This window comes from Entelurus aequoreus, linkage group LG10 (genome assembly GCF_033978785.1).
Source record: "Entelurus aequoreus isolate RoL-2023_Sb linkage group LG10, RoL_Eaeq_v1.1, whole genome shotgun sequence".
Lineage (NCBI taxonomy): Eukaryota > Metazoa > Chordata > Actinopteri > Syngnathiformes > Syngnathidae > Entelurus > Entelurus aequoreus.
In genome coordinates, this window is record NC_084740.1 from 2,404,350 (window position 1) to 2,426,409 (window position 22,060).

Genomic DNA, 22,060 nt, shown 5'->3' on the forward strand with positions numbered 1-22,060 from the left:
AATATGTCCCTGGACACATGAGGACTTTGAATATGACCAATGTATGATCTTGTAACTACTTGGTATCAAATCAATACCTAAATGGGTGGTATCAATCAAAACTAATGTAAAGTATCAAAGAAGAGAAGAATAAGTGCTTATTACAAGTAGCATTATCACTGGAGGACGAGGAATAGCTAAACATGCTTCACTACACAGCGTAGGAGGATACAATAGCTCACCTGCGTCACAATGTAAACAAACGCCATGGGTGGATCTACACCTGACATCCACTAAAATGATACCAAGTACAGGAGCGTATCTAGTCGATACTACTATGATTACATCGACTTAATTCATATTATGTTTATAAAGTCAGTAAATACGTCCCTGGACACATGAGGACTTTGAATATGACCAATGTATGATCCTGTAACTACTTGGTATCAGATCCATACCTAAATGCGTGGTATCATCCAAAACTAATGTAAAGTATCAAAGAAGAGAAAAATAAGTGATTATTGCAAGTAGCATTATCACTGGATGTTGAGGAATAGCTAAACATGCTTCACTACACAGCGTAGGAGGATACAATAGCTCACCGCCGTCACAATGTAAACAAACGCCATGGGTGGATCTACACCTGACATCCACTAAAATGATACCAAGTACAAGAGTGTATCTAGTTGATACTACTATGATTACGTCGACTTAATTCATATTATGTTTATAAAGTCAGTAAATACGTCCCTGGACACATGAGGACTTTGAATATGACCAACGTATGATCCTGTAACTACTTGGTATCAAATCAATACCTAAATGGGTGGTATCAATCAAAACTAATGTCAAGTATCAAAGAAGAGAAGAATAAGTGATTATTACAACTACATTATCACTGGATGTTGAGGAATAGCTAAACATGCTTCACTACACACCGTAGGAGGATACAATAGCTAAACAAACGCCATGGGTGGATCTACACCTGACATCCACTGTAATGATACCAAGTACAAGAGTGTATCTAGTCGATACTACTATGATTACGTTGATTTAATTCATATTATGTTTATAAAGTCAGTAAATATGTCTCTGGACACATGAGGACTTTGAATATGACCAATGTATGATCCTGTAACTACTTGGTATCAAAATTAATACCTAAATGCTTGGTATCATCAAAACTAATGTAAAGTATCAAAGAAGAGAAGAATAAGTGATTATTACAAGTAGCATTATCACTGGAGGAGGAGGAATAGCTAAACATGCTTCACTACACAGCGTAGGAGGATACAATAGCTCACCACCGTCACAATGTAAACAAACGCCATGGGTGGATCTACACCTGACATCCACTGTAATGATACCAAGTACAAGAGTGTATCTAGTCGATACTACTATGATTACATCGAAATAATTCATCTTATGTTTATAAAGTCAGTAAATATGTCCCTGGACACATGAGGACTTTGAATATGACCAATGTATGATCCTGTAACTACTTGGTATCAGATCCATACCTAAATGCGTGGTATCATCCAAAACTAATGTAAAGTATCAAAGAAGAGAAGAATAAGTGATTATTACAAGTAGCATTATCACTGGAGGATGAGGAATAGCTAAACATGCTTCACTACACAGTGTAGGAGGATACAATAGCTCACCGCCGTCACAATGTAAACAAACGCCATGGGTGGATCTACACCTGACATCCACTGTAATGATACCAAGTACAAGAGCGTATCTAGTCGATACTACTATGATTACATCGACTTAATTCATATTATGTTTATAAAGTCAGTAAATACGTCCCTGGACACATGAGGACTTTGAATATGACCAATGTATGATCCTGTAACTACTTGGTATCGGATCCATACCTAAATGCGTGGTATCATCCAAAACTAATGTCAAGTATCAAAGAAGAGAAGAATAAGTGATTATTACATTTTAACAGAAGTGTAGATAGAACATGTTAAAACAGAAAATAGGCAGATATTAACAGTCAATGAACAAGTAGATTAATAATTAATTTTTACAGCTTGTCCTTTGATTTGATTTGATTTTTTATTAATGATCCCCATTATTGGTTGCCACAACAACCCACTAGTCTTCCTGGGCTCCACAAACTCAATACAATTACAAGTTACAGCATATAATTATAACTACACAATACAGAAACAAATAAAAGCATTAACAAGCAAACAATTTACAGTCACAAAATAATAATTACCATATAAATGATAACATTTGTTGTTCAAATAAAGACAATAATGACATTTTTTTGTGGACCCCTTTATTTAGAAAAATATCAAAAAGAATCGAAATATTGGTATCGATACAACCCTAGGACTTAAGTAGTTTCTTTGTCTGGCCTTTGAAAATATTGTAGGTACACTTTACGATGATTTAGACTTTATGACATATTTACTTCTCCACGTGCATGCATGTTGGGACCTGAGGGTTCCTGGTTCGATCCCCAGCTTCTACAAACCTTGTCACGCCCGTTGTGTCCTTGGGCAAGACACTTCACCCTTGCTCCTGATGGGTGGTGGTTAGGGCCTTGCGTGGCATCAGTGTGTGAATGTGTGTGTGAATGGGTGAATGTGGAAATAGTGTCAACGCGCTTTGACTACCTTGAAGGTAGAAAAGCGCTATACAAGTTTAACTTAGACTTCCTTTTTATTGTCATTCAAATTTGAACTTTACAGCACAGATAAGAACGAAATTTCGTCACATAAGCTCATGCTAGTGCAGGATAAAAAAGCAATAAGGTGCATGTATAAATAAATAAATAGGTGACTGTACAGATAAATATATTGCACTTTTTCACATACTTTGTCTTTTTTATTCCAGCGAGTTAATCCATTTTGGGGGGAGTTGAGGGGATCATTTAAAGGCCTACTGAAAGCCACTACTAGCGACCACGCAGTCTGATAGTTTATATATCAATGATGAAATCTTAACATTGCAACACATGCCAATACGGCCGGGTTAACTTATAAAGTGACATTTTAAAATTCCCGGGAAATATCCGGCTGAAACATCGCGGTATGATGACGTATGCGTGTGACGAAGTCCGAGTAACGGAAGTTATGGTACCCCGTAGAATCCTATACAAAAAGCTCTGTTTTCATTTCATAATTCCACAGTATTCTGGACATCTTTTGCAATTTTTTTAATGAACAATGAAGGCTGCAAAGAAGACAGTTGTAGGTGGGATCAGTGTATTAGCAGCGGACTACAGCAACACAACCAGGAGGACTTTGTTGGAGCGCTAGCCGCGCTAGCCGCCGACCTCACCTTGACTTCCTACGTCTCCGGGCCGCCAAACGCATCGGGTGAAATCCTTCGTCCTTCTGCCGATCGCTGGAACGCAGGTGAGCACGGGTGTTGATGAGCAAATGAGGGCTGGCTGGCGTAGGTGGAGAGCTAATGTTTTTAGCATAGCTCTGTGCGGTTAGCTTCAATGGCGTCGTTAGCACAGCATTGTTAACCTTCGCCAGCCTGGAAAGCATTAACCGTGTATTTACATGTCCACGGTTTAATAGTATTGTTGATTTTCTATCTATACTTCCAGTCAGGGGTTTATTTCTTTTGTTTCTATATGCAGTTAAAGCAAGATGCTATCACGTTAGCTCGTAGCTAAAGCATTTCGCCGATGTATTGTCGTGGAGATAAAAGGCACTGAATGTCCATTTCGTGTTGTCGACTCTCATTTTCAAGAGGATATAGTATCCCAGGTGGTTTAAAATACAAATCCGTGATCCACAATAGAAAAAGGAGAGAGTGTGGAATCCAATGAGCCAGCTTGTACCTAAGTTACGGTCAGAGCGAAAAAAGATATGTCCATCGCTGCCTCTCAAGTCCTTCACTGTAACGTTCCTCATCTACGAATCTTTCATCCTCGCTCAAATTAATGGGGTAATCATCACTTTCTTGGTCCGTATCTCTCTCGCTCCATTGTAAACAACGGGGAATTGTGAGGAATACTAGCTCCTGTGACGTCACGCTACTTCCGCTACAGGCAAGGCTTTTTTTTATCAGCGAGCAAAAGTTGCGAACTTTATCGTCGATTTTCTCTACTAAATCCTTTCAGCAAAAATATGGCAATATCGCGAAATGATCAAGTATGACACATAGAATGGATCTGCTATCCCCGTTTAAATAAGAACATTTCATTTCAGTAGGCCTTTAAGTTCCAACATACAGAGGTTGTTTTCCGGTCGCTTACACAAGAACGCCTCCTTACATGGTCAGGTTGTACTCTCCTGAATTTGATTGATTGATTGCAACTTTTATCAGTAGATTGCACAGTACAGTACATATTCCGTACAATTGACCACTAAATGGTAACACCCCAATAAGTTTTTCAACTTGTTTAAAGGCCTACTGAAATGATTTTTTTTTTATTTAAACGGGAATAGCAGATCCATTCTATGTGTCATACTTGATCATTTCGCGATATTGCCATATTTTTGCTGAAAGGATTTAGTAGAGAAAATCGACGATAAAGTTCGCAACTTTTGCTCGCTGATAAAAAAAAGCCTTGCCTGTAGCGGAAGTAGCGTGACGTCACAGGAGCTAGTATTCCTCACAATTCCCCGTTGTTTACAATGGAGCGAGAGAGATTCGGACCGAGAAAGTGATGATTACCCCATTAATTTGAGCGAGGATGAAAGATTCGTGGATGAGGAACGTTAGAGTGCAGTTCAAGACATATCTTTTTTCGCTCTGACCGTAACTTAGGTACAAGCTGGCTCATTGGATTCCACACTCTCCTTTTTCTATTTTGGATCACGGATTTGTATTTTAAGCCACCTGGGATACTATATCCTCTTGAAAATGAGAGTCGAGAACGCGAAATGGACATTCAGTGCCTTTTATCTCCACGACAATACATCGGCGAAATGCTTTAGCTACTAGCTAACGTGATAGCATCGTGCTTTAACTGCATATAGAAACAAAAAAAATAAACCCCTGACTGGAAGGATAGATAGAAAATCAACAATACTATTAAACCGTGGACATGTAAATACACGGTTAATGCTTTCCAGGCTGGCGAAGGTTAACAATGCTGTGCTAACGATGCCATTGAAGCTAACTTAGCAACCGGACCGCACAGAGCTATGCTAAAAACATTAGCTCTCCACCTACGCCAGCCAGCCCTCATTTGCTCATCAACACCCGTGCTCACCTGCGTTCCAGCGATCGGCAGAAGGACGAAGGACTTCACCCGATGCGTTTGGCGGCCCGGAGACGTAGGATGTCAAGGTGAGGTCGGCGGCTAGCGCGGCTAGCGCTCCAACAAAGTCCTCCTGGTTGTGTTGCTGTAGTCCGCTGTTAATACACCGATCCCACCTACAACTGTCTTCTTTGCAGCCTTCATTGTTCATTAAAAAAATTGCAAAAGATGTCCAGAATACTGTGGAATTATGAAATGAAAACAGAGCTTTTTGTATAGGATTCTACGGGGTACCATAACTTCCGTTATACTGACTTCGTCATGCGCATACGTCATCATACCGCGACGTTTCAGCCGGATATTTCCCGGGAAATTTTAAATGTCACTTTATAAGTTAACCCGGCCGTATTGGCATGTGTTGCAATGTTAAGATTTCATCATTGATATATAAACTATCAGACTACGTGGTCGCTAGTAGTGGCTTTCAGTAGGCCTTTAAGTCGGGGTCAACGTTAATCAATTCATGGTAAATAAACACACACCCAGACAGAGAAAGAAGGAATATAAGACTGTGGTTCGGCTTCTCCAAGTTAGGAGAGACATATTTTGTTGACCTGACCTCCTCCAGGAGCTGCAGTCCTGTATAATGACACTCGCTTGTAATAAAGCAACTTTTGGTTTAGTAAAGCATCTCTGACGTCTCTTTTGATCCAGCCGGACGAGGATGCCAAGACCAGAAATACACATCATCGTCTTTAACAGGCTAATCTTACATCATTTTTGTATGTAAACAAATTAACTCGATACCGTTATTATTTTATCGCTTGGTCCGAATTGTGACCTTGGAAAAAAAAAAAGAGTATAACTTCTACTAGTCAGTTTACAGAGCGGAAAGCAGTATGGATTTACTATCCTGGGAAAAGGACTCAAGACACGGTCATTATGGTGAGGCAACACAGTATACGCCTCACAGTGGACGTATCCAAATTGTGTCAATATTTAGTGTAAGCAGCGTTGTTACGTGCAGGTTATTACTGGCATCCTCTCCCACTTCCCCAGGATGGTGGATGTGACACACCGCGCTCCTTCACCTTTCTTGCGCTCCCTTAATGCACGGGCTTACCTGAGCTGCAGCCCAGGGGGGCCCACCCATTCAGGGACCCCTGGTTTTGACAAGGGAATGCAACGATTGGCGTTCATAGCTGTCAATCGCAAACAGTTTAGCTTCATCTAGAGATTGTGTACTCTCTCTCTCTCTCTCTCTCTCTTTCGGCTGTGTTGTGTTTTCAAACTGCTCCGAGCAGGGGCTCGAATCGCCAACATACTACCACTGAGCTAAAACGTACTACTATTGCATGTGCCCGTCGCCAAGGAGATGATGTATTCATGGACAAAATTATTTTTAAAATGGGTGATATTTTTGCATTGTTGAGTGAAACCAATATATATATATATATATATATATATATATATATATATATATATATATATATATATATATATATATATATATATATATATATATATATATATATTGTAGAAGTTGCCCTCTAGTGGGTTCCTCGGACCACCACACACTGCCAGGAGAGCCCGGATTTCAGGGTACAACACTGTTTTACTTTTATAAATGTTGAGAGCCGTTTGCTTTCCAGCAGAATGTCTTTTTCTTAGTCCGTGTCGCTCTCTCTCTGGCTCCCACTCCAACTCCAACCCCTTGTCTCGTTCCGGCTGCTGCTAATAAAGGCGACAGGTGATTTAGAGAAGAAAATGTGTCTGGGTGCCGGTATATCTATCTATCTATGCATACATATACAGTATACTATATATATATAACGTAAATATGTATGTAAGCTGTGAAAATCTGCTGTACAGTATGTGTGCTTGGGTCCTATTTTCAAGAACACTAATACAAAACCTCACAATAAAGTCTGATTGAAAGCTAAAAAGGTTATGACAGACCGCCTTAAAAAACGGAATGGAATTTAAACATTTTTTACTGAATGAGACACCCAGAATGTAGATGAAAATAAAGAATGTTACAATATTAACTATGAAGGATAAAACACTGAATATTGACAACATATGAAGGTCACACCCCCTCTGCATCCACATATTTTACAATCAAGCAAAACACAAGAAAAATGCAACGAACAGTGAAATATGAACATGAAGGGTAACAAATAAAGCCACCTACAATCTGATATATGTGATTTATCACTAAGCTTTACAACTTTGTTGTGAAAATCTCCTTCCACGTCTGTCCCTGACACCCACATTTCACACTCAGGAAACACTCTGTGGAAACACTCCCCACCCACACTGCTTGGTACCTCATCTGAGCTGCTGTGACTTACATTACCTTAGTAACTAATTAGATGACCATAGTATCAAATCAAATCAAATCAACTTTATTTACAAAGCACATTTAAAATTGACCACAGGGTAGCCAAAGTGCTGTACAATGGGCAGGTTAAAAGATAATATGAGAACCGAGCAAACACAACACAACACAAACAGAACACGATAAAAAATAAATAAATAAAAGATAAAAACAGGTGCACAGCAGGTGTATTATGGGCCGCCATTGCAGGATGGATATCACTCAGTGTTAAAAGCCATGGAATAAAAGTATGTTTTTAAGAGAGATTTAAAAACAGGAAGAGAGGAGGCTTGTCTAACACTCAGAGGTAGGTCGTTCCAGAGCTTGGGAGCAGCAGCGGCGAAAGCTCTGTCACCTCTAAGCTTCAGCCTTGTGTCAGGGACCGTCAGTAGCAGCTGATCGGCTGATCTTAGGGATCGGGGGGGGCAGTAAGGCTGAAGGAGGTTGGAGAGTTACTAATTAGTAACTAATTATATTACCGTAGTAAATAATACATTACCATAGTAACTAATTAGATGACCACAGTAACTAAATACATTACCATAGTAACTAATTAGATGACCATGGTAACTAATTTGATGACCATAGTAACTCATTAGATGAGCATAGTAACTAATTAGATGACCAGAGTAACTAAATACATGACCATAGTAATTAATTAGATGACCATGGTAACTAATTTGATGACCATGGTAACTAATTAGATGACCATAGTAACTAATTAGATGGCCATAGTAACTCATTAGATGACCATAGTAACTCATTACATTACCATAATAACTAATTTGATGACCATGGTAACTAATTAGATGACCATAGTAACTAATTAGATGACCATAGTAACTAATTACATTACCATAACTAATTTGATGACCATGGTAACTAATTAGATGACCATAGTAACTAATTAGATGACCATAGTAATTAATTGAATGACCATAGTAACTTATTAGATGACCATAGTAACTAATTAGATGAGCATAGTAACTCATTAGATGAGCATAGTAACTAATTAGATGACCATAGTAACTCATTAGATGAGCATAGTAACTCATTAGATGAGCATAGTAACTAATTAGATGACCATAGTAACTAATTAAATGACCATAGTAACTAATTAGATGAGCATAGTAACTAATTAAATGACCATAGTAACTAATTAGATGAGCATAGTAACTAATTAGATGACCATAGTAACTCATTAGATGACCATAGTAACTCATTAGATGAGCATAGTAACTCATTAGATGAGCATAGTAACTAATTAGATGAGCATAGTAACTCATTAGATGAGCATAGTAACTCATTAGATGACCATAGTAACTCATTAGATGAGCATAGTAACTAATTAGATGAGCATAGTAACTCATTAGATGAGCATAGTAACTAATTAGATGAGCATAGTAACTCATTAGATGAGCATAGTAACTAAATAGATGAGCATAGTAACTAAATAGATGAGCATAGTAACTAATTAGATGAGCATAGTAACTAATAGTAACTAATTAGATGACCATAGTAACTAATTAGATGAGCATAGTAACTCATTAGATGAGCATAGTAACTCATTAGATGAGCATAGTAACTAATAGTAACTAATTAGATGACCATAGTAACTAATTAAATGACCATAGTAACTAATTAGATGAGCATAGTAACTAATTAGATGACCATAGTAACTAATTAAATGACCATAGTAACTAATTAGATGACCATAGTAACTAATTAAATGACCATGGTAACTAATTAGATGACCATAACAACTAATTAGATGACCATAGTAACTATTTATTTGACCATAGTAACTAATTAAAAGACCATAGAAACTAATTAGATGAGCATAGTAACTAATTAGATGACCATAGTAACTAATTAGATGAGCATAGTAACTAATTAGATGAGCATAGTAAGTAATTATATGAGCATAGTAACTAAATAGATGACCATAGTAACTAATTAGATGAGCATAGTAACTAATTAGATGAGCATTACATGACCATAGTAACTAATTAGATGAGCATAGTAACTCATTAGATGACCATAGTAACTCATTAGATGAGCATAGTAACTAAATAGATGACCATAGTAACTAATTAGATGAGCATAGTAACTAATTAGATGATCATAGTAACTAATTAGATGAGCATAGTAACTAATTAGATGACCATAGTAACTGATTAGATGAGCATAGTAACTAATTAGATGAGTATAGTAACTAACTAGATGAGCATAGTAACTAATTAGATGAGCATAGTAACTAGTATATGATGCAGATTCCAAGCATGTAAATAGTTAGTATAGTTGAAGGTCATTATAAAAGATGAGTGCACATCATAATGGCAGCTACACTTTACATCTTAAACATCTAAATAAATGATTTGGGAATGTCCGGCGGGCCACATTGAAAAGCTTAACGAGCCACATGTGGCCCCCGGGCCTTCATTTGCCCAGGTGTGATGTCAAGTAAATGAATGTTAAAAATTGTCAGAAGTAATAAAATATCTGCTTTGCTTTTCTAGCAGCAAATAAGACATTTGCCTGCAAAGAGTCAGTGGAACAGGAAAAAGCCTCCTTGTGCGACTCAAAGTGTGTCACAATGTCTTCTACATTTACATTGTCATTCCCTCACCTTTGTTTGGTGCCACACTTACTGTTGTCCATCTTCTGCACGCTCAGATCATTTGATTAGTGAAGGGAGAGTTTTGTTTAGAATAATTCAATCTCTGACGCAGTGGCAGGAGATCGAGAAAAATAACTTCCGTATTTAAATGTAAAACCACGTTTTTGGTGTGGTGTACTAAATGAGCCACCACGAGAAAGACCCGCCTCAGTTAGCAGGTTGAGCTTCTGCTGAAAGAAGAAAGAAATGACTGTTTCTTGTTTGATAAATAAAGCAAAGCTTTATTTCCCAAGAGCAAGACAAACCTATTTACTCAGTCAGTCGAAGCCGCGCTTGATACGACTCCAAAGAAAGATTGAGATAGAAACCAGGCGACAAAGAGAAAGAAACCGTGCTCTTGTTGAATGGTGCTTGCAAGGAAAATATATAAGGGGGTAAGACATTATCCGTGTTTTGATAGAGGTCACAATACCAACCCCGTTTCCATATGAGTTGGGAAATGGTGTTAGATGTAAATATAAACAGAATACAATAATTTGCAAATCCTTTTCAAGCCATATTCAGTTGAATATGCTACAAAGACAACATATTTCATGCTCAAACTCATAAACATTTTTTTTTTTGTGCAAATAATCATTAACTTTAGAATTTGATGGCAGCAACACGTGACAAAGAAGTTGGGAAAGGTGGCAATAAATACTGATAAAGTTGAGGAATGCTCATCAAACACTTATTTGGAACATCCCACAGGTGTGCAGGCTAATTGGGAACAGGTGGGTGCCATGATTGGGTATAAAAGTAGATTCCATGAAATGCTCAGTCATTCACAAACAAGGATGGGGCGAGGGTCACCACTTTGTCAACAAATGCCTGAGCAAATTGTTGAACAGTTTAAGAAAAACCTTTCTCAAGCAGCTATTGCAAGGAATTGAGGGATTTCACCATCTACGCTCCGTAATATCATCAAAGGGTTGAGAGAATGTGGAGAAATCACTGCACGTAAGCAGCTAAGCCCGTGACCTTCCATCCCTCAGGCTGTACTGCATCAACAAGCCACATCAGTGTGTAAAGGATATCACCACATGGGCTCAGGAACACTTCAGAAACCCACTGTCAGTAACTACAGTTGGTCGCTACATCTGTAAGTGCAAGTTAAAACTCTCCTATGCAAGGCGAAAAACGTTCATCAACAACACCCAGAAATACAGCCGGCTTCGCTGGGCCTGAGCTCATCTAAGATGGACTGATACAAAGTGGAAAAGTGTTCTGTGGTCTGACGAGTCCACATTTCAAATTGTTTTTGGAAACTGTGGACGTCGTGTCCTCCGGACCAAAGAGGAAAAGAACCATTTATAAATGGTTGATTTATATAGGCTAGTACTAATATGAATTTATAAATGGTTGATTTATATAGGCTAGTACTAATGTGTATTTATAAATGGTTGATTTATATAGGCTAGTACTAATGTGTATTTATAAATGGTTGATTTATATAGGCTAGTACTAATATGTATTTATAAATGGTTGATTTATATAGGCTAGTACTAATGTGTATTTATAAATGGTTGATTTATATAGGCTAGTACTAATATGTATTTATAAATGGTTGATTTATATAGGCTAGTACTAATGTGTATTTATAAATGGTTGATTTATATAGGCTAGTACTAATGTGTATATATAAACGGTTGATTTATATAGGCTAGTACTAATGTGTATTTATAAATGGTTGATGTATATAGGCTAGTACTAATGTGTATTTATAAATGGTTGATTTATATAGGCTAGTACTAATGTGTATTTATAAATGGTTGATTTATATAGGCTAGTACTAATATGTATTTATAAATGGTTGATTTATATAGGCTAGTACTAATGTGTATTTATAAATGGTTGATTTATATAGGCTAGTACTAATATGTATTTATAAATGGTTGATTTATATAGGCTAGTACTAATGTGTATTTATAAATGGTTGATTTATATAGGCTAGTACTAATGTGTATATATAAACGGTTGATTTATATAGGCTAGTACTAATGTGTATTTATAAATGGTTGATGTATATAGGCTAGTACTAATGTGTATTTATAAATGGTTGATTTATATAGGCTAGTACTAATGTGTATTTATAAATGGTTGATTTATATAGGCTAGTACTAATGTGTATTTATAAATGGTTGATTTATGGATATAGGCTAAATGAACCTCTTTAACATACAGGAAAAGAACCATCCGGATTGTTCTAGGCGCAAAGTGTAAAAGGCAGCATGTGTGATGGTATGGGGGTGTATTAGTGGCCAAGACATGGGTAACTTACACATCTGTGAAGGCACCATTAATGCTGAAAGGTACATACAGCTTTTGGAGCAACATATGTTGCCATCCAAGCAACGTTACCATGGACGCCCCTGCTTATTTCAGCAAGACAATGCCAAGCCACGTGTTACATCAACGTGGCTTCATAGTAAAAGAGTGCGGGTACTAGACTGGCCTGCCTGTAGTCCAGAAAATGTGTGGCGCATTATGAAGCCTAAAATAGCAGAAGGGAGACCCCCGGACTGTTGAACAACTTAAACTGTACATCAAGCAAGAATGGGAAGGAATTCCACTTCAAAAATGTGTCTCCTCACTTCCCAAACCTTTACTGAGTGTTGTTAAAAGGAAAGGCTAATGGAACGTAGGATGAATGTAGAAATGGTTTGAAAGGTGAAATCGTTTAAACGTTCAAATAGTTTGAATGTTGAAGACTTTGAATTGACAGGGAAACCGGAATTAGGTTTGGAACTTGGGGAAAGTGTTAAATGGTAAATGGGTTATACTTGTATAGCACTTTTCTACCTTTTTAAGGAACTCAAAGCGCTTTGACACTATTTCCACATTCACCCATTCACACACACATTCACACACTGATGGAGGGAGCTGCCATGCAAGGCGCTAACCACCACCCATCAGGAGCATATATTTACATATATATCCATATATATAAATTATCACATATTTGAAATGTTGTTGTTTTTTTAAATGTTTATTGCTCTTTCTATAAAAAAAATAAAAATAAAACATTTTTATGATGAGGAAAAACACAAAATATGCATAATTTCTAAAAAGGAGTGGCAAAATAAAATACTTTAGATGATGTAATCACAGCCTTAATTAAGTCAATAATTCACAAAAACACTGATTTTGATGCATTATTATTTTGGAATTATTTTGGAACTATAAGTTTGAGTTTATTTGGAACATGCAAGCATACAACATGATACATCACCATTTCCAGTTTCTCTTTTCAACATGTTGGAAAAGGAGTAGGAAGAAGCAGAGCTTATTTAATCCTACCCCTTTTCTTTACATAACAGTTGCAATACTTTTTGTTCACTTCCTGTTCACAATTTATTCACAATAAACTCCATAAGTAATCACAATAAAAATAAATAAATAAATAAATAATAGTAAGAATTTAATAATAATAATTGGTGAAGTAAGTCATATTTCATATGATGAGATAAGTAAGATTACTTTAAGAATGAATGAATGGATGGATGAAATAAATTGAGAATGTTTGTCATGGTTCTTCTTCTTTGTACTTTGTAAACACTTTAAGTTTGAAGAGTTTCTTGAAGTGGATCATATTAGTACATTGTTTGATTGCTTTGCTTCATCCATTCCATCATTTAATTCCACATACTGATATACCGAAGGTCTTAAGTGTTGTACGTGCGTACAAATGTTTTAAATTACATTTCTCTCTAAGATTATTTTTTTTGAGAAGAATTGTTGTATATTTTTGGCTAGCAGGTTATAGTTTGCATTGTGCATAATTTTAGATGTTTGCAAATTCACTATGTCGTGGAATTTCAGTATTTTTGATTGAATAAATAAAGTGTTTGTATGTTCTCTATATCCAACATGATGTATTATTATAACTGATCTTTTTTGTAACACCGTTAATGAATGAAGTGTACTTCTGTAATTATTTCCCCATATTTCTACACAATTACTCAGATATGGTAACACTAGTGAGCAGTAGAGAATATGAAGTCATTTTTGGTCCAGAACATGTTTTGCTTTATTCATTATTGACGTGTTTCTTGCTACTTTATGTTGTATATTTTTTACGTGAGATTTCCAGTTCAATTTATCATCAATCATTCTACCTAGAAATGTAGTTTCATTTACTCTTTCAATTTCTATTCCGTCTATTTGTATTTGTGTTCGACTTTCTCTTCTACTGTTACCAAATAGCATTATTTTAGTTTTACTGAGATTCAACGATAGTCTGTTTTTGTCAAAGCATCTTTTTAATTTGTTAATTTCTTCTGTTATTATTTGTATTATCTCCTGTGTGTTCTCTCCTGAACAAAACGCTGTTGTATCATCCGCAAATAATACTAACTTTAAATCTTTTGTAACTTTACAAATGTCATTTATATAGAGATTGAATAATGTAGGTCCTAGTATTGATCCCTGAGGTACACCACAGGATATATTTAGCGTTGTAGACGTGTGTTCGCCTAGCTTCACGTATTGTTTCCTGTTCGTTAGATAACTTCTTATCCAGTTTAAGACTAACCCTCTGATGCCATATCGTTCTAGTTTTTTGATTAAAATATTGTGATTAATTGTGTCAAATGCTTTAGTTAGATCCATAAAAATTGCTGCCGCACATTTTTTACTATCTATTGCATTGGTAATTTCTTCTGTAATTTCAATTAAAGCCATTGAAGTTGAAACATTAGCTCTGTATCCATATTGGTTCTCTTCGAGTATTCTATTTTTATTTATGAAACTTTCTAATCTGTTATTGAACAGTTTTTCAATGATTTTAGAAAATTGTGGAAGTAGAGAAACAGGTCTATAATTTGTAAATTGATGTTTGTCTCCAGTCTTATAAATTGGTGCAACTTTAGCTATTTTCATTTTGTTTGGAAATGTACCTGTTTGAAATGATAGGTTACTAATATACATGAATGGTCCTGAGATCTCTTCAATAACCTTTTTTATTGTTTCCATATCAATTCCATTACAATCAGTTGAAGTCTTAGATTTACATTTTTTCACGATTGTAACTATTTCCTCCTGTGTCACATTACTGAGGAACATGGAGTTGGGATTTCGCTCTATGGTATCATTATAGTCCTCAATTGGAACTGGGTCTGGAATCCTTTCTTCCAATTTTGGTCCAAAATTTACAAACTAATTATTGAAGCTTTCAACCACTTCCTTTATGTTGTCATTTTTTTTATTTCCGTCTAAGAAGTATTGAGGGTAGTCCCTCTTAGTTCCATTTTTAATAATGCTATTGAGGATGCCCCATGTTGCTCTCATATTATTTTTGTTCCTGTCCAATAATTCACTGTAATATTCTTTTCTACATGATCGTAGTATGTCTGTTAACTTGTTTTTATACTTTTTGTACTTAATTTCTGCCTCTATAGTGCTTTGTGCTATAAATTTTCTATATAGTGTATTCTTCTTCTTACAAGCATTTTTTAATTATTTTGTCATCCATGGTTGATTATTCTTTCTCTGCTTGTTACTGAGTTGTATCCATGGACAATGTTTGTCATAAAGTATTATGAACTTGTTTAAGAAATGTTCATATGCTTCATCAACCTCTTTTTCATTGTACACATTGTCCCAATCTTGCTTTTGTAGCTCAATTTTGAAGGCAATCATCCTCTTCTCTGTGCATAGTCTTCGAAATGTCCTTTTGTCTTCCATGTTCTTCTTGTAGTTTCCATCATATATTGTAAAAACTGGCAGATGATCACTAACGTCGGTTATAAGTAGACCACTTGTAGTGTTATTATCAAAATCATTGGTAAAAATATGATCAATAAGCGTGGCACATTGTCCTGTGATTCTGCTTGGCTTTGTGATTTTAGGATATAGACTGATGCTGTACATTGTATCAATGAAGTCATCATTAGACTTTTGCTTGTTGGGGTTCAATAAGTCAATATTAAAGTCACCACATAAGAACATTATTCTTTGACCATTGTCCATGTAAGTTGCTTTGATCCATTCTTCAAATGTTTATATACTTGATTTAGGTGATCTATATATACAACTGATGAATATGTTTTTGCTTTTTTCCTGACATATTTCAATGGTTATACATTCTAAGATATTATCTATGGCAAATGACATGTTTTTTACCACTTTGTAGTTCAGGTTCTTCATCACGTACACAGCTACTCCTCCTCCATTTTTGTTGGTTCCGTTGATGTAGTTTAGTTCATATCCTTCCAGATCAAAATCTATTCCTTTTTTATCATCAATCCATGTTTCTGTGACAGCAATCACTTTGAAGGGTTCGTTGATGTGTTCCAAAAAGTTCTTAATGTTGTTGTAGTTTGCATACAAGCTTCTACTATTAAAATGAATAATTGACAATTTGTTATCACATTCAATGTTGCTATTATATTGATTATCTGTATAATAAAAACAAGTATTACTGATGTGGGAGAAAAAATTTGTATCTGGATCTATATCATTTTCCGAATCCTGGTTTTTGTGATCTTTGTTGCAGAAATTTTTTAGTTCCATATTTTCTTGTTCAACAATCTTTGATGTTGTTTCAATAATCTCTATAAGTGTAGGTGGATGCAATCCTGAATGTAGGTCCTCTTGTTTAGTCGTCCCTTGGAACATAGTAGTGTCCATGCTGAATTTAGGTGCTTGTTTTCTGTCAGAGTCCATTATCATCGTTGTTGTGGTAGCTGTGTAAACTTTAAAAATTGTCCAGGTCCTTGATGTCATGGACAACAATTACTCTTGCTTCTGGACCTCCATTCAGCTTGATGTAGATTTTACAGTTGGCGCTCCAAGTTCCCTGGATTTTTCCCTGCCTTCTCAAGTCGCGTGCTTTCTTGGCGATTCCAGCATTACGTTTTGTGAGATGCTCATTCATGTACACATTTGTTCCCTTCAGCTTCTTTCCCTGTCTCAGCAATGCCATTTTAGATTTTCTGTTTAAGAGTTTCACGAGCACGACTGGAGTGGCGTTGTTGTTTCTTCCGTTCAGTGGGATGCATGTTTCCATGGTATTAATGTCAATTTCAATTTCTTTTGATTGCAGAAAGTTGACCACTTGCTGTTCTGCTGAGACCATATCCATTTCATCTGGTTCACCGTCATTATTCACAGCTTTCACATAGGATCTTGGTTTAATTCAGTGCCCTGTCACGATGATATCATTCATTCGTTTATCCTGATCCATTTAATCTATGATGTTCCTCAGCATGTTGTTGTCTTCTTGAAGGATCTTCATTTGTTTGCTCATTTCAGTGGCTTCTTTATTTCTGGAGTTGTTCTCTTTTTTCCTTTCTTTCATTTCTTCTTTCATTTCTTTCATATCCTCTTTCCATCCATCCATCATTTCTTCCCATTTTTCTATCATTTCTTCTTTAAATTCCTGGAATTGTATGACAGTTTTTTTTCCTCCAAAAAACTCACACTAAACTTTCAACGTTTTAAATTATTCACTAGCTTCAGACCTACCCATAGATATAAAGTTTTCACATATTTGCAATGTTGTTGTTTTTTTATGTGTTATGCTTTTTTTGTAAAAAAGACAAAACAACAACATTATTTTATGATGGGAAAAACACAAAATATGCATAATTTCCAAAATCCAGTTGCAAAATGGAATATTTTAGATGAGGTAACTACAGCCTTAATGAAGTCAATAATGCACAAAAACACTGATTTTGATGCATTATTATTTTGGAACTATGACAGCTTGACAACGGATCATCTTCAAAAAGGGGAACTCTCTATATGGAATAGTTGTATTGGTGTTGTTGACTAATTCAGACTCATTGGAGCAGTTGTTATTGTTTATTCTGTTGACATGCTGGGCCTTCAGGCAGGATAGGGTGTGAGATACAACCCTCATGTTTGTTTGACAATGATTGGGTAAATGTCGGCCATGTGGGACACGTTCCCATTCCATCTGTCCTTAATCGACTCCGTCAGCCAGAAAGCGAATTCTAACATTGTGGTTTCCTCTCTCCCATTGCAGGGTGTGGACTGGAGTTCCTGCTGGTCCTGTGTGGCCTGGAGTTCTCCTGGTCGTGTCCCCACCACTGCATCTGCTACACGGCCCCAAGCACCGTCTCTTGCCAGGCGCACAACTTCCTGTCTGTCCCTGAAGGCATCCCGCCCGACAGTGAACGCATCTTCCTCCAGAACAATAAGATTCACCGGTTACTTAAAGGGCACTTCAGCAGCGACACGGTGACACTCTGGATCTACTCCAACAACATCACGTACATCGAGCCCTCCACCTTCCACGGGTTCACGCTGCTGGAGGAGCTGGATTTGGGAGACAACCGCCACCTGCGCTCCCTGGCTGAAGACACCTTCCACGGGTTGAATCGACTCACTGCTCTACACCTGTACCACTGTGGACTCAGCTCACTTCCCAATAATATCTTCCAAGGACTAAGAAGCCTGCAATATCTCCATTTACAGGTAGTTCAAGCACTTTCATAATATCTATGTTGTGATCACTTTGAAACAACACAGCCCTTAAATCATCCTAGATCAGTTCATCGGCCATACCTCTGCGTTTAGTCTTCAGGGTAAAGGCAGCATTGGTGAGGCGGTCGCATTTTACAAAGTCAGCAAATGCAACATTTCAACCCGTTTCATTTCTTTCGCAGGCTGAATTAGATGTTTTCTCACATATTCTCTCCAACGTGGCTCGAAGTCATTATTATTCATCCAGCGCAGCTCATTAGTTTTCCACACTTTGCACGAGTCCAGATCAAATGCTCGGTTTATTGGGGCCAACGGGGGTATGCAATGGGTCACTCGCACAGATCAAGAGCAACTAGTTGCACAGACGCCGTATGGAAAACACACTTAATAAATCAATCATTCGAGGTTTGTTTTAGCCTCTTTGGGTTTACGCATGATTGTGGCGGTCCACTCCCTGTATGATCAGTGTCACAGCTTGGTCCGCATTGCCGGCAGTAAGTCGGACACGTTTCCAGTGAGGGTTGGACTCCGCCAAGGCTGCCCTTTGTCACCCATTCTGTTCATAACTTTTATGGACAGAATTTCTAGGCGCAGTCAGGGCGTTGAGGGGATCTGGTTGTGGTCCTGATGGCTTCAACTGGCCAGGATCTTCAGCTCTCCCTGGATCTGTTCGCAGCCGAGTGTGAAGCGACTGGGATGAGAATCAGCACCTCCAAGTCCAAGTCCGTGGTTCTCGCCCGGGAAAGGGTGGAGTACCATCTCAGAGTTGGGAAGGAGATCTTGCCCCAAGTGGAGGAGGAGGAGTTCAAGTACCTCGGAGTCTTGTTCACGAGTGAGGGAAGAGTGGATCGTGAGATCGACAGGCGGATCGGTATTGTTAGTAATATAGCTGTAGTGGCCAAGTCAGCCCAAATGTTGACCATTTTAAAATAGTGTGTTCTTCCTCACGTATGAACTATTTATTTGAAGTAAAAAGTCTTTAAGTACGGCCACTAACAAGCAACACATTTGTGTCTTCTTTCTCCTCAGCAAAATCATTTGAAGTTCCTTCAAGATGACACATTTGCCGACCTCCATAACCTGAGCCACCTGTTCCTACACGGAAACCACCTGTGGAGACTCAACCAGAACACTTTCAGGGGTCTTCGGTCCTTGGATCGTCTCCTTCTGCACCAGAACCAGATCGAGTGGGTTCACCACTTGGCGTTCCATGATCTCAAACGTCTCACCACCCTCTACTTGTTCAACAACTCCCTGGTGCAGCTGTCAGGCGAGTGCCTGGACATGCTGCCCGCCCTGGAATACCTGCGCCTCAATGACAATCCCTGGTCCTGTGACTGCAAGGCCCTCACGCTATGGGAGTGGTTACAACGCTTTAAAGGATCGACGTCTTCTGTGGGTTGCATGGCGCCTGTTGATTTGGTCGGGAAAGACCTCAAGAAGCTTCCCGAGGATGACTTCTCCAACTGTTCTCCCAATTCTGAATCCAGAGCCCAGACCAACAACTTGTCTGGCACAGTCAGCCCACCGTCCATGAATCGGGGCGTAGTGGCGAGCTCCGGGGGCCAAAGCAATGTGGTGCACCCGTCGAGGCCCGGCCGTCCTCGCAACTGCCAGAAGACTCGCAATCGGGGAAGCAAGGGGAAGAACGACAATGAGGTCCACCACTCCAAGGAGGTCATGGTGGACAAGGAGGACTCTTCTCCAGATTTATCCGACGGAGGGAAACATGATCACACATCACCAGACGGCACCGTCACAAGAAGGAAGCACAAGTGTGTTCCGCGGACCACTGTTCGACCCCCGAGTGGGGTTCTGCAAGCCAACAACAGGGCGCCCTTGTTCCAGCCTTTAATACACATCTACGCCCTCGTGGTTGCCTTGACAACAAACACAGACTTTATTCTCCGCTGAGCTACAGAGGCTTTGGTAAACGGTCACAAACAACAATATAGCCCAAAAACAATCCTCTCTCGCTCCTGCACTACAAGGTCCGTGTGTGTCCTTTACGTGTGTGTGTGTGTGTGTGTGTGTGTGTGTGTGTGTGTGTGTGTGTGTGTGTGTGTGTGTGTGTGTGTGTGTGTGTGTGTGTGTGTGTGTGTGTGTGTGTGTGTGTGTGTGTGTGTGTGTGTGTGTGTGTATGAGTGTGATTAAGTGTACATGTTGTGTAGGAAGTGTAACCATTCAGATGAGCACAAGCATCAAGCGTCCACAACGGCAAGTATCGCGAGGGGTTCTGACAGCGGATTCATGCAGACAGAGCGAGCACTGCCAATGAGGCTAGCTTACATTGTCACGTGTCTTTTTGTCGGTACGAGCTCTGGACCTCAGACAACCAAATAAGTGACGAGGAAGGCAAGAAATGTACAAGTCAAATGTGGTCTTCTTCTGCATTATTGCTTGATCATTTGTGGCATTCATCCTGTCAATGGGTCCCAAAGTGAGCATAAATAATCATTACCCGAACCGGGAATGTAACTATTCCTTCAAGAACATGGAATATATAGCCACTGCTGATTTAAGGCCATAATTAACAAGCTCAAATATTCTAAGCTAACTATTCCCCCCCCCCCCCCCCCCCCCCCCAGCATTGGCTACTGGTTTTGAAGCTGCTACTGTTACTCTGTCAGGATGCTGAGGACTGCCATTTTCATTTAAGAGGAATCTGTGCGTCTGTCTGTACTTTGTGCTTGTTCGTTTTGCATTTTTTAAGACACCGAATGGACCTACGGTAGTGTTGAATCCATACTGCGGGGCCCAGCAGGAGGGGTCCGGCGGGGCTTTATCAGTTCTCTGGTGAGCTGAGAACTGAGCACTGCTCCAGACAAGCTCCATCTCTCGCTGACAATGACTATTTTTTTTCTGAATCACTTAGACGGCATACAAGACTTAAGAAGAAAAAAAAAAAACCTATGTGTGCATAAATAAATGGTGTGGTCGAATACAGTATAAAAGAACATTTCAAAAGGAGCATGGATCCAAAAAAAAGGGAGTCAAGTGAGACCCTCATCCTGGGATGTGGCGAGACAGGACCAGGACTTCATACGATGACTAGAGAGGTCTGAAAGGGATGCTGTACAGAATACGACATGGAACTACTGGAGTTGACGTGCCTCCGTCTAATGGACTGACATGATGGTCTTTGTATCAACCATGTAACAACAGAACAGTGCTGATATTAAACAATTACTGTCTTACGATGAGAAAAAAAAATATCACTGGCATCAATTATGATAACAGGGTTTTGGCTCCTTAAATCAGGAGCCCTTTTATTTTGTCAAATTATTTTTCATGGTCTATTTTCAGAAGCGTCATTTGTCAATGCACAGTCGTCACTCGTGTCTTTTCTCGTTCTCTCGTTTCGCATTTGTGTCTTTCTTTGCCGCCATAATTCCCTTGTTCTGTG

General features: G+C 38.4%; 1 protein-coding gene across 1 annotated transcript in view; it reads left to right on the top strand.

Moving 5' to 3' along the window:
- Window positions 1–21,223, top strand: part of rtn4rl1b (reticulon 4 receptor-like 1b) — a 414,754-nt gene extending 393,531 nt beyond the window's left edge. Inside the window, exons 2-3 of the mRNA XM_062061989.1 lie at window positions 18,194–18,645; window positions 19,684–21,223. Coding sequence (XP_061917973.1) covers window positions 18,194–18,645; window positions 19,684–20,568 — 1,337 coding nt within the window. The 3' untranslated portion in view covers window positions 20,569–21,223. The remainder of the gene's footprint in view (window positions 1–18,193; window positions 18,646–19,683) is intronic.
- The last annotated feature ends 837 nt before the right edge of the window (window positions 21,224–22,060 follow it).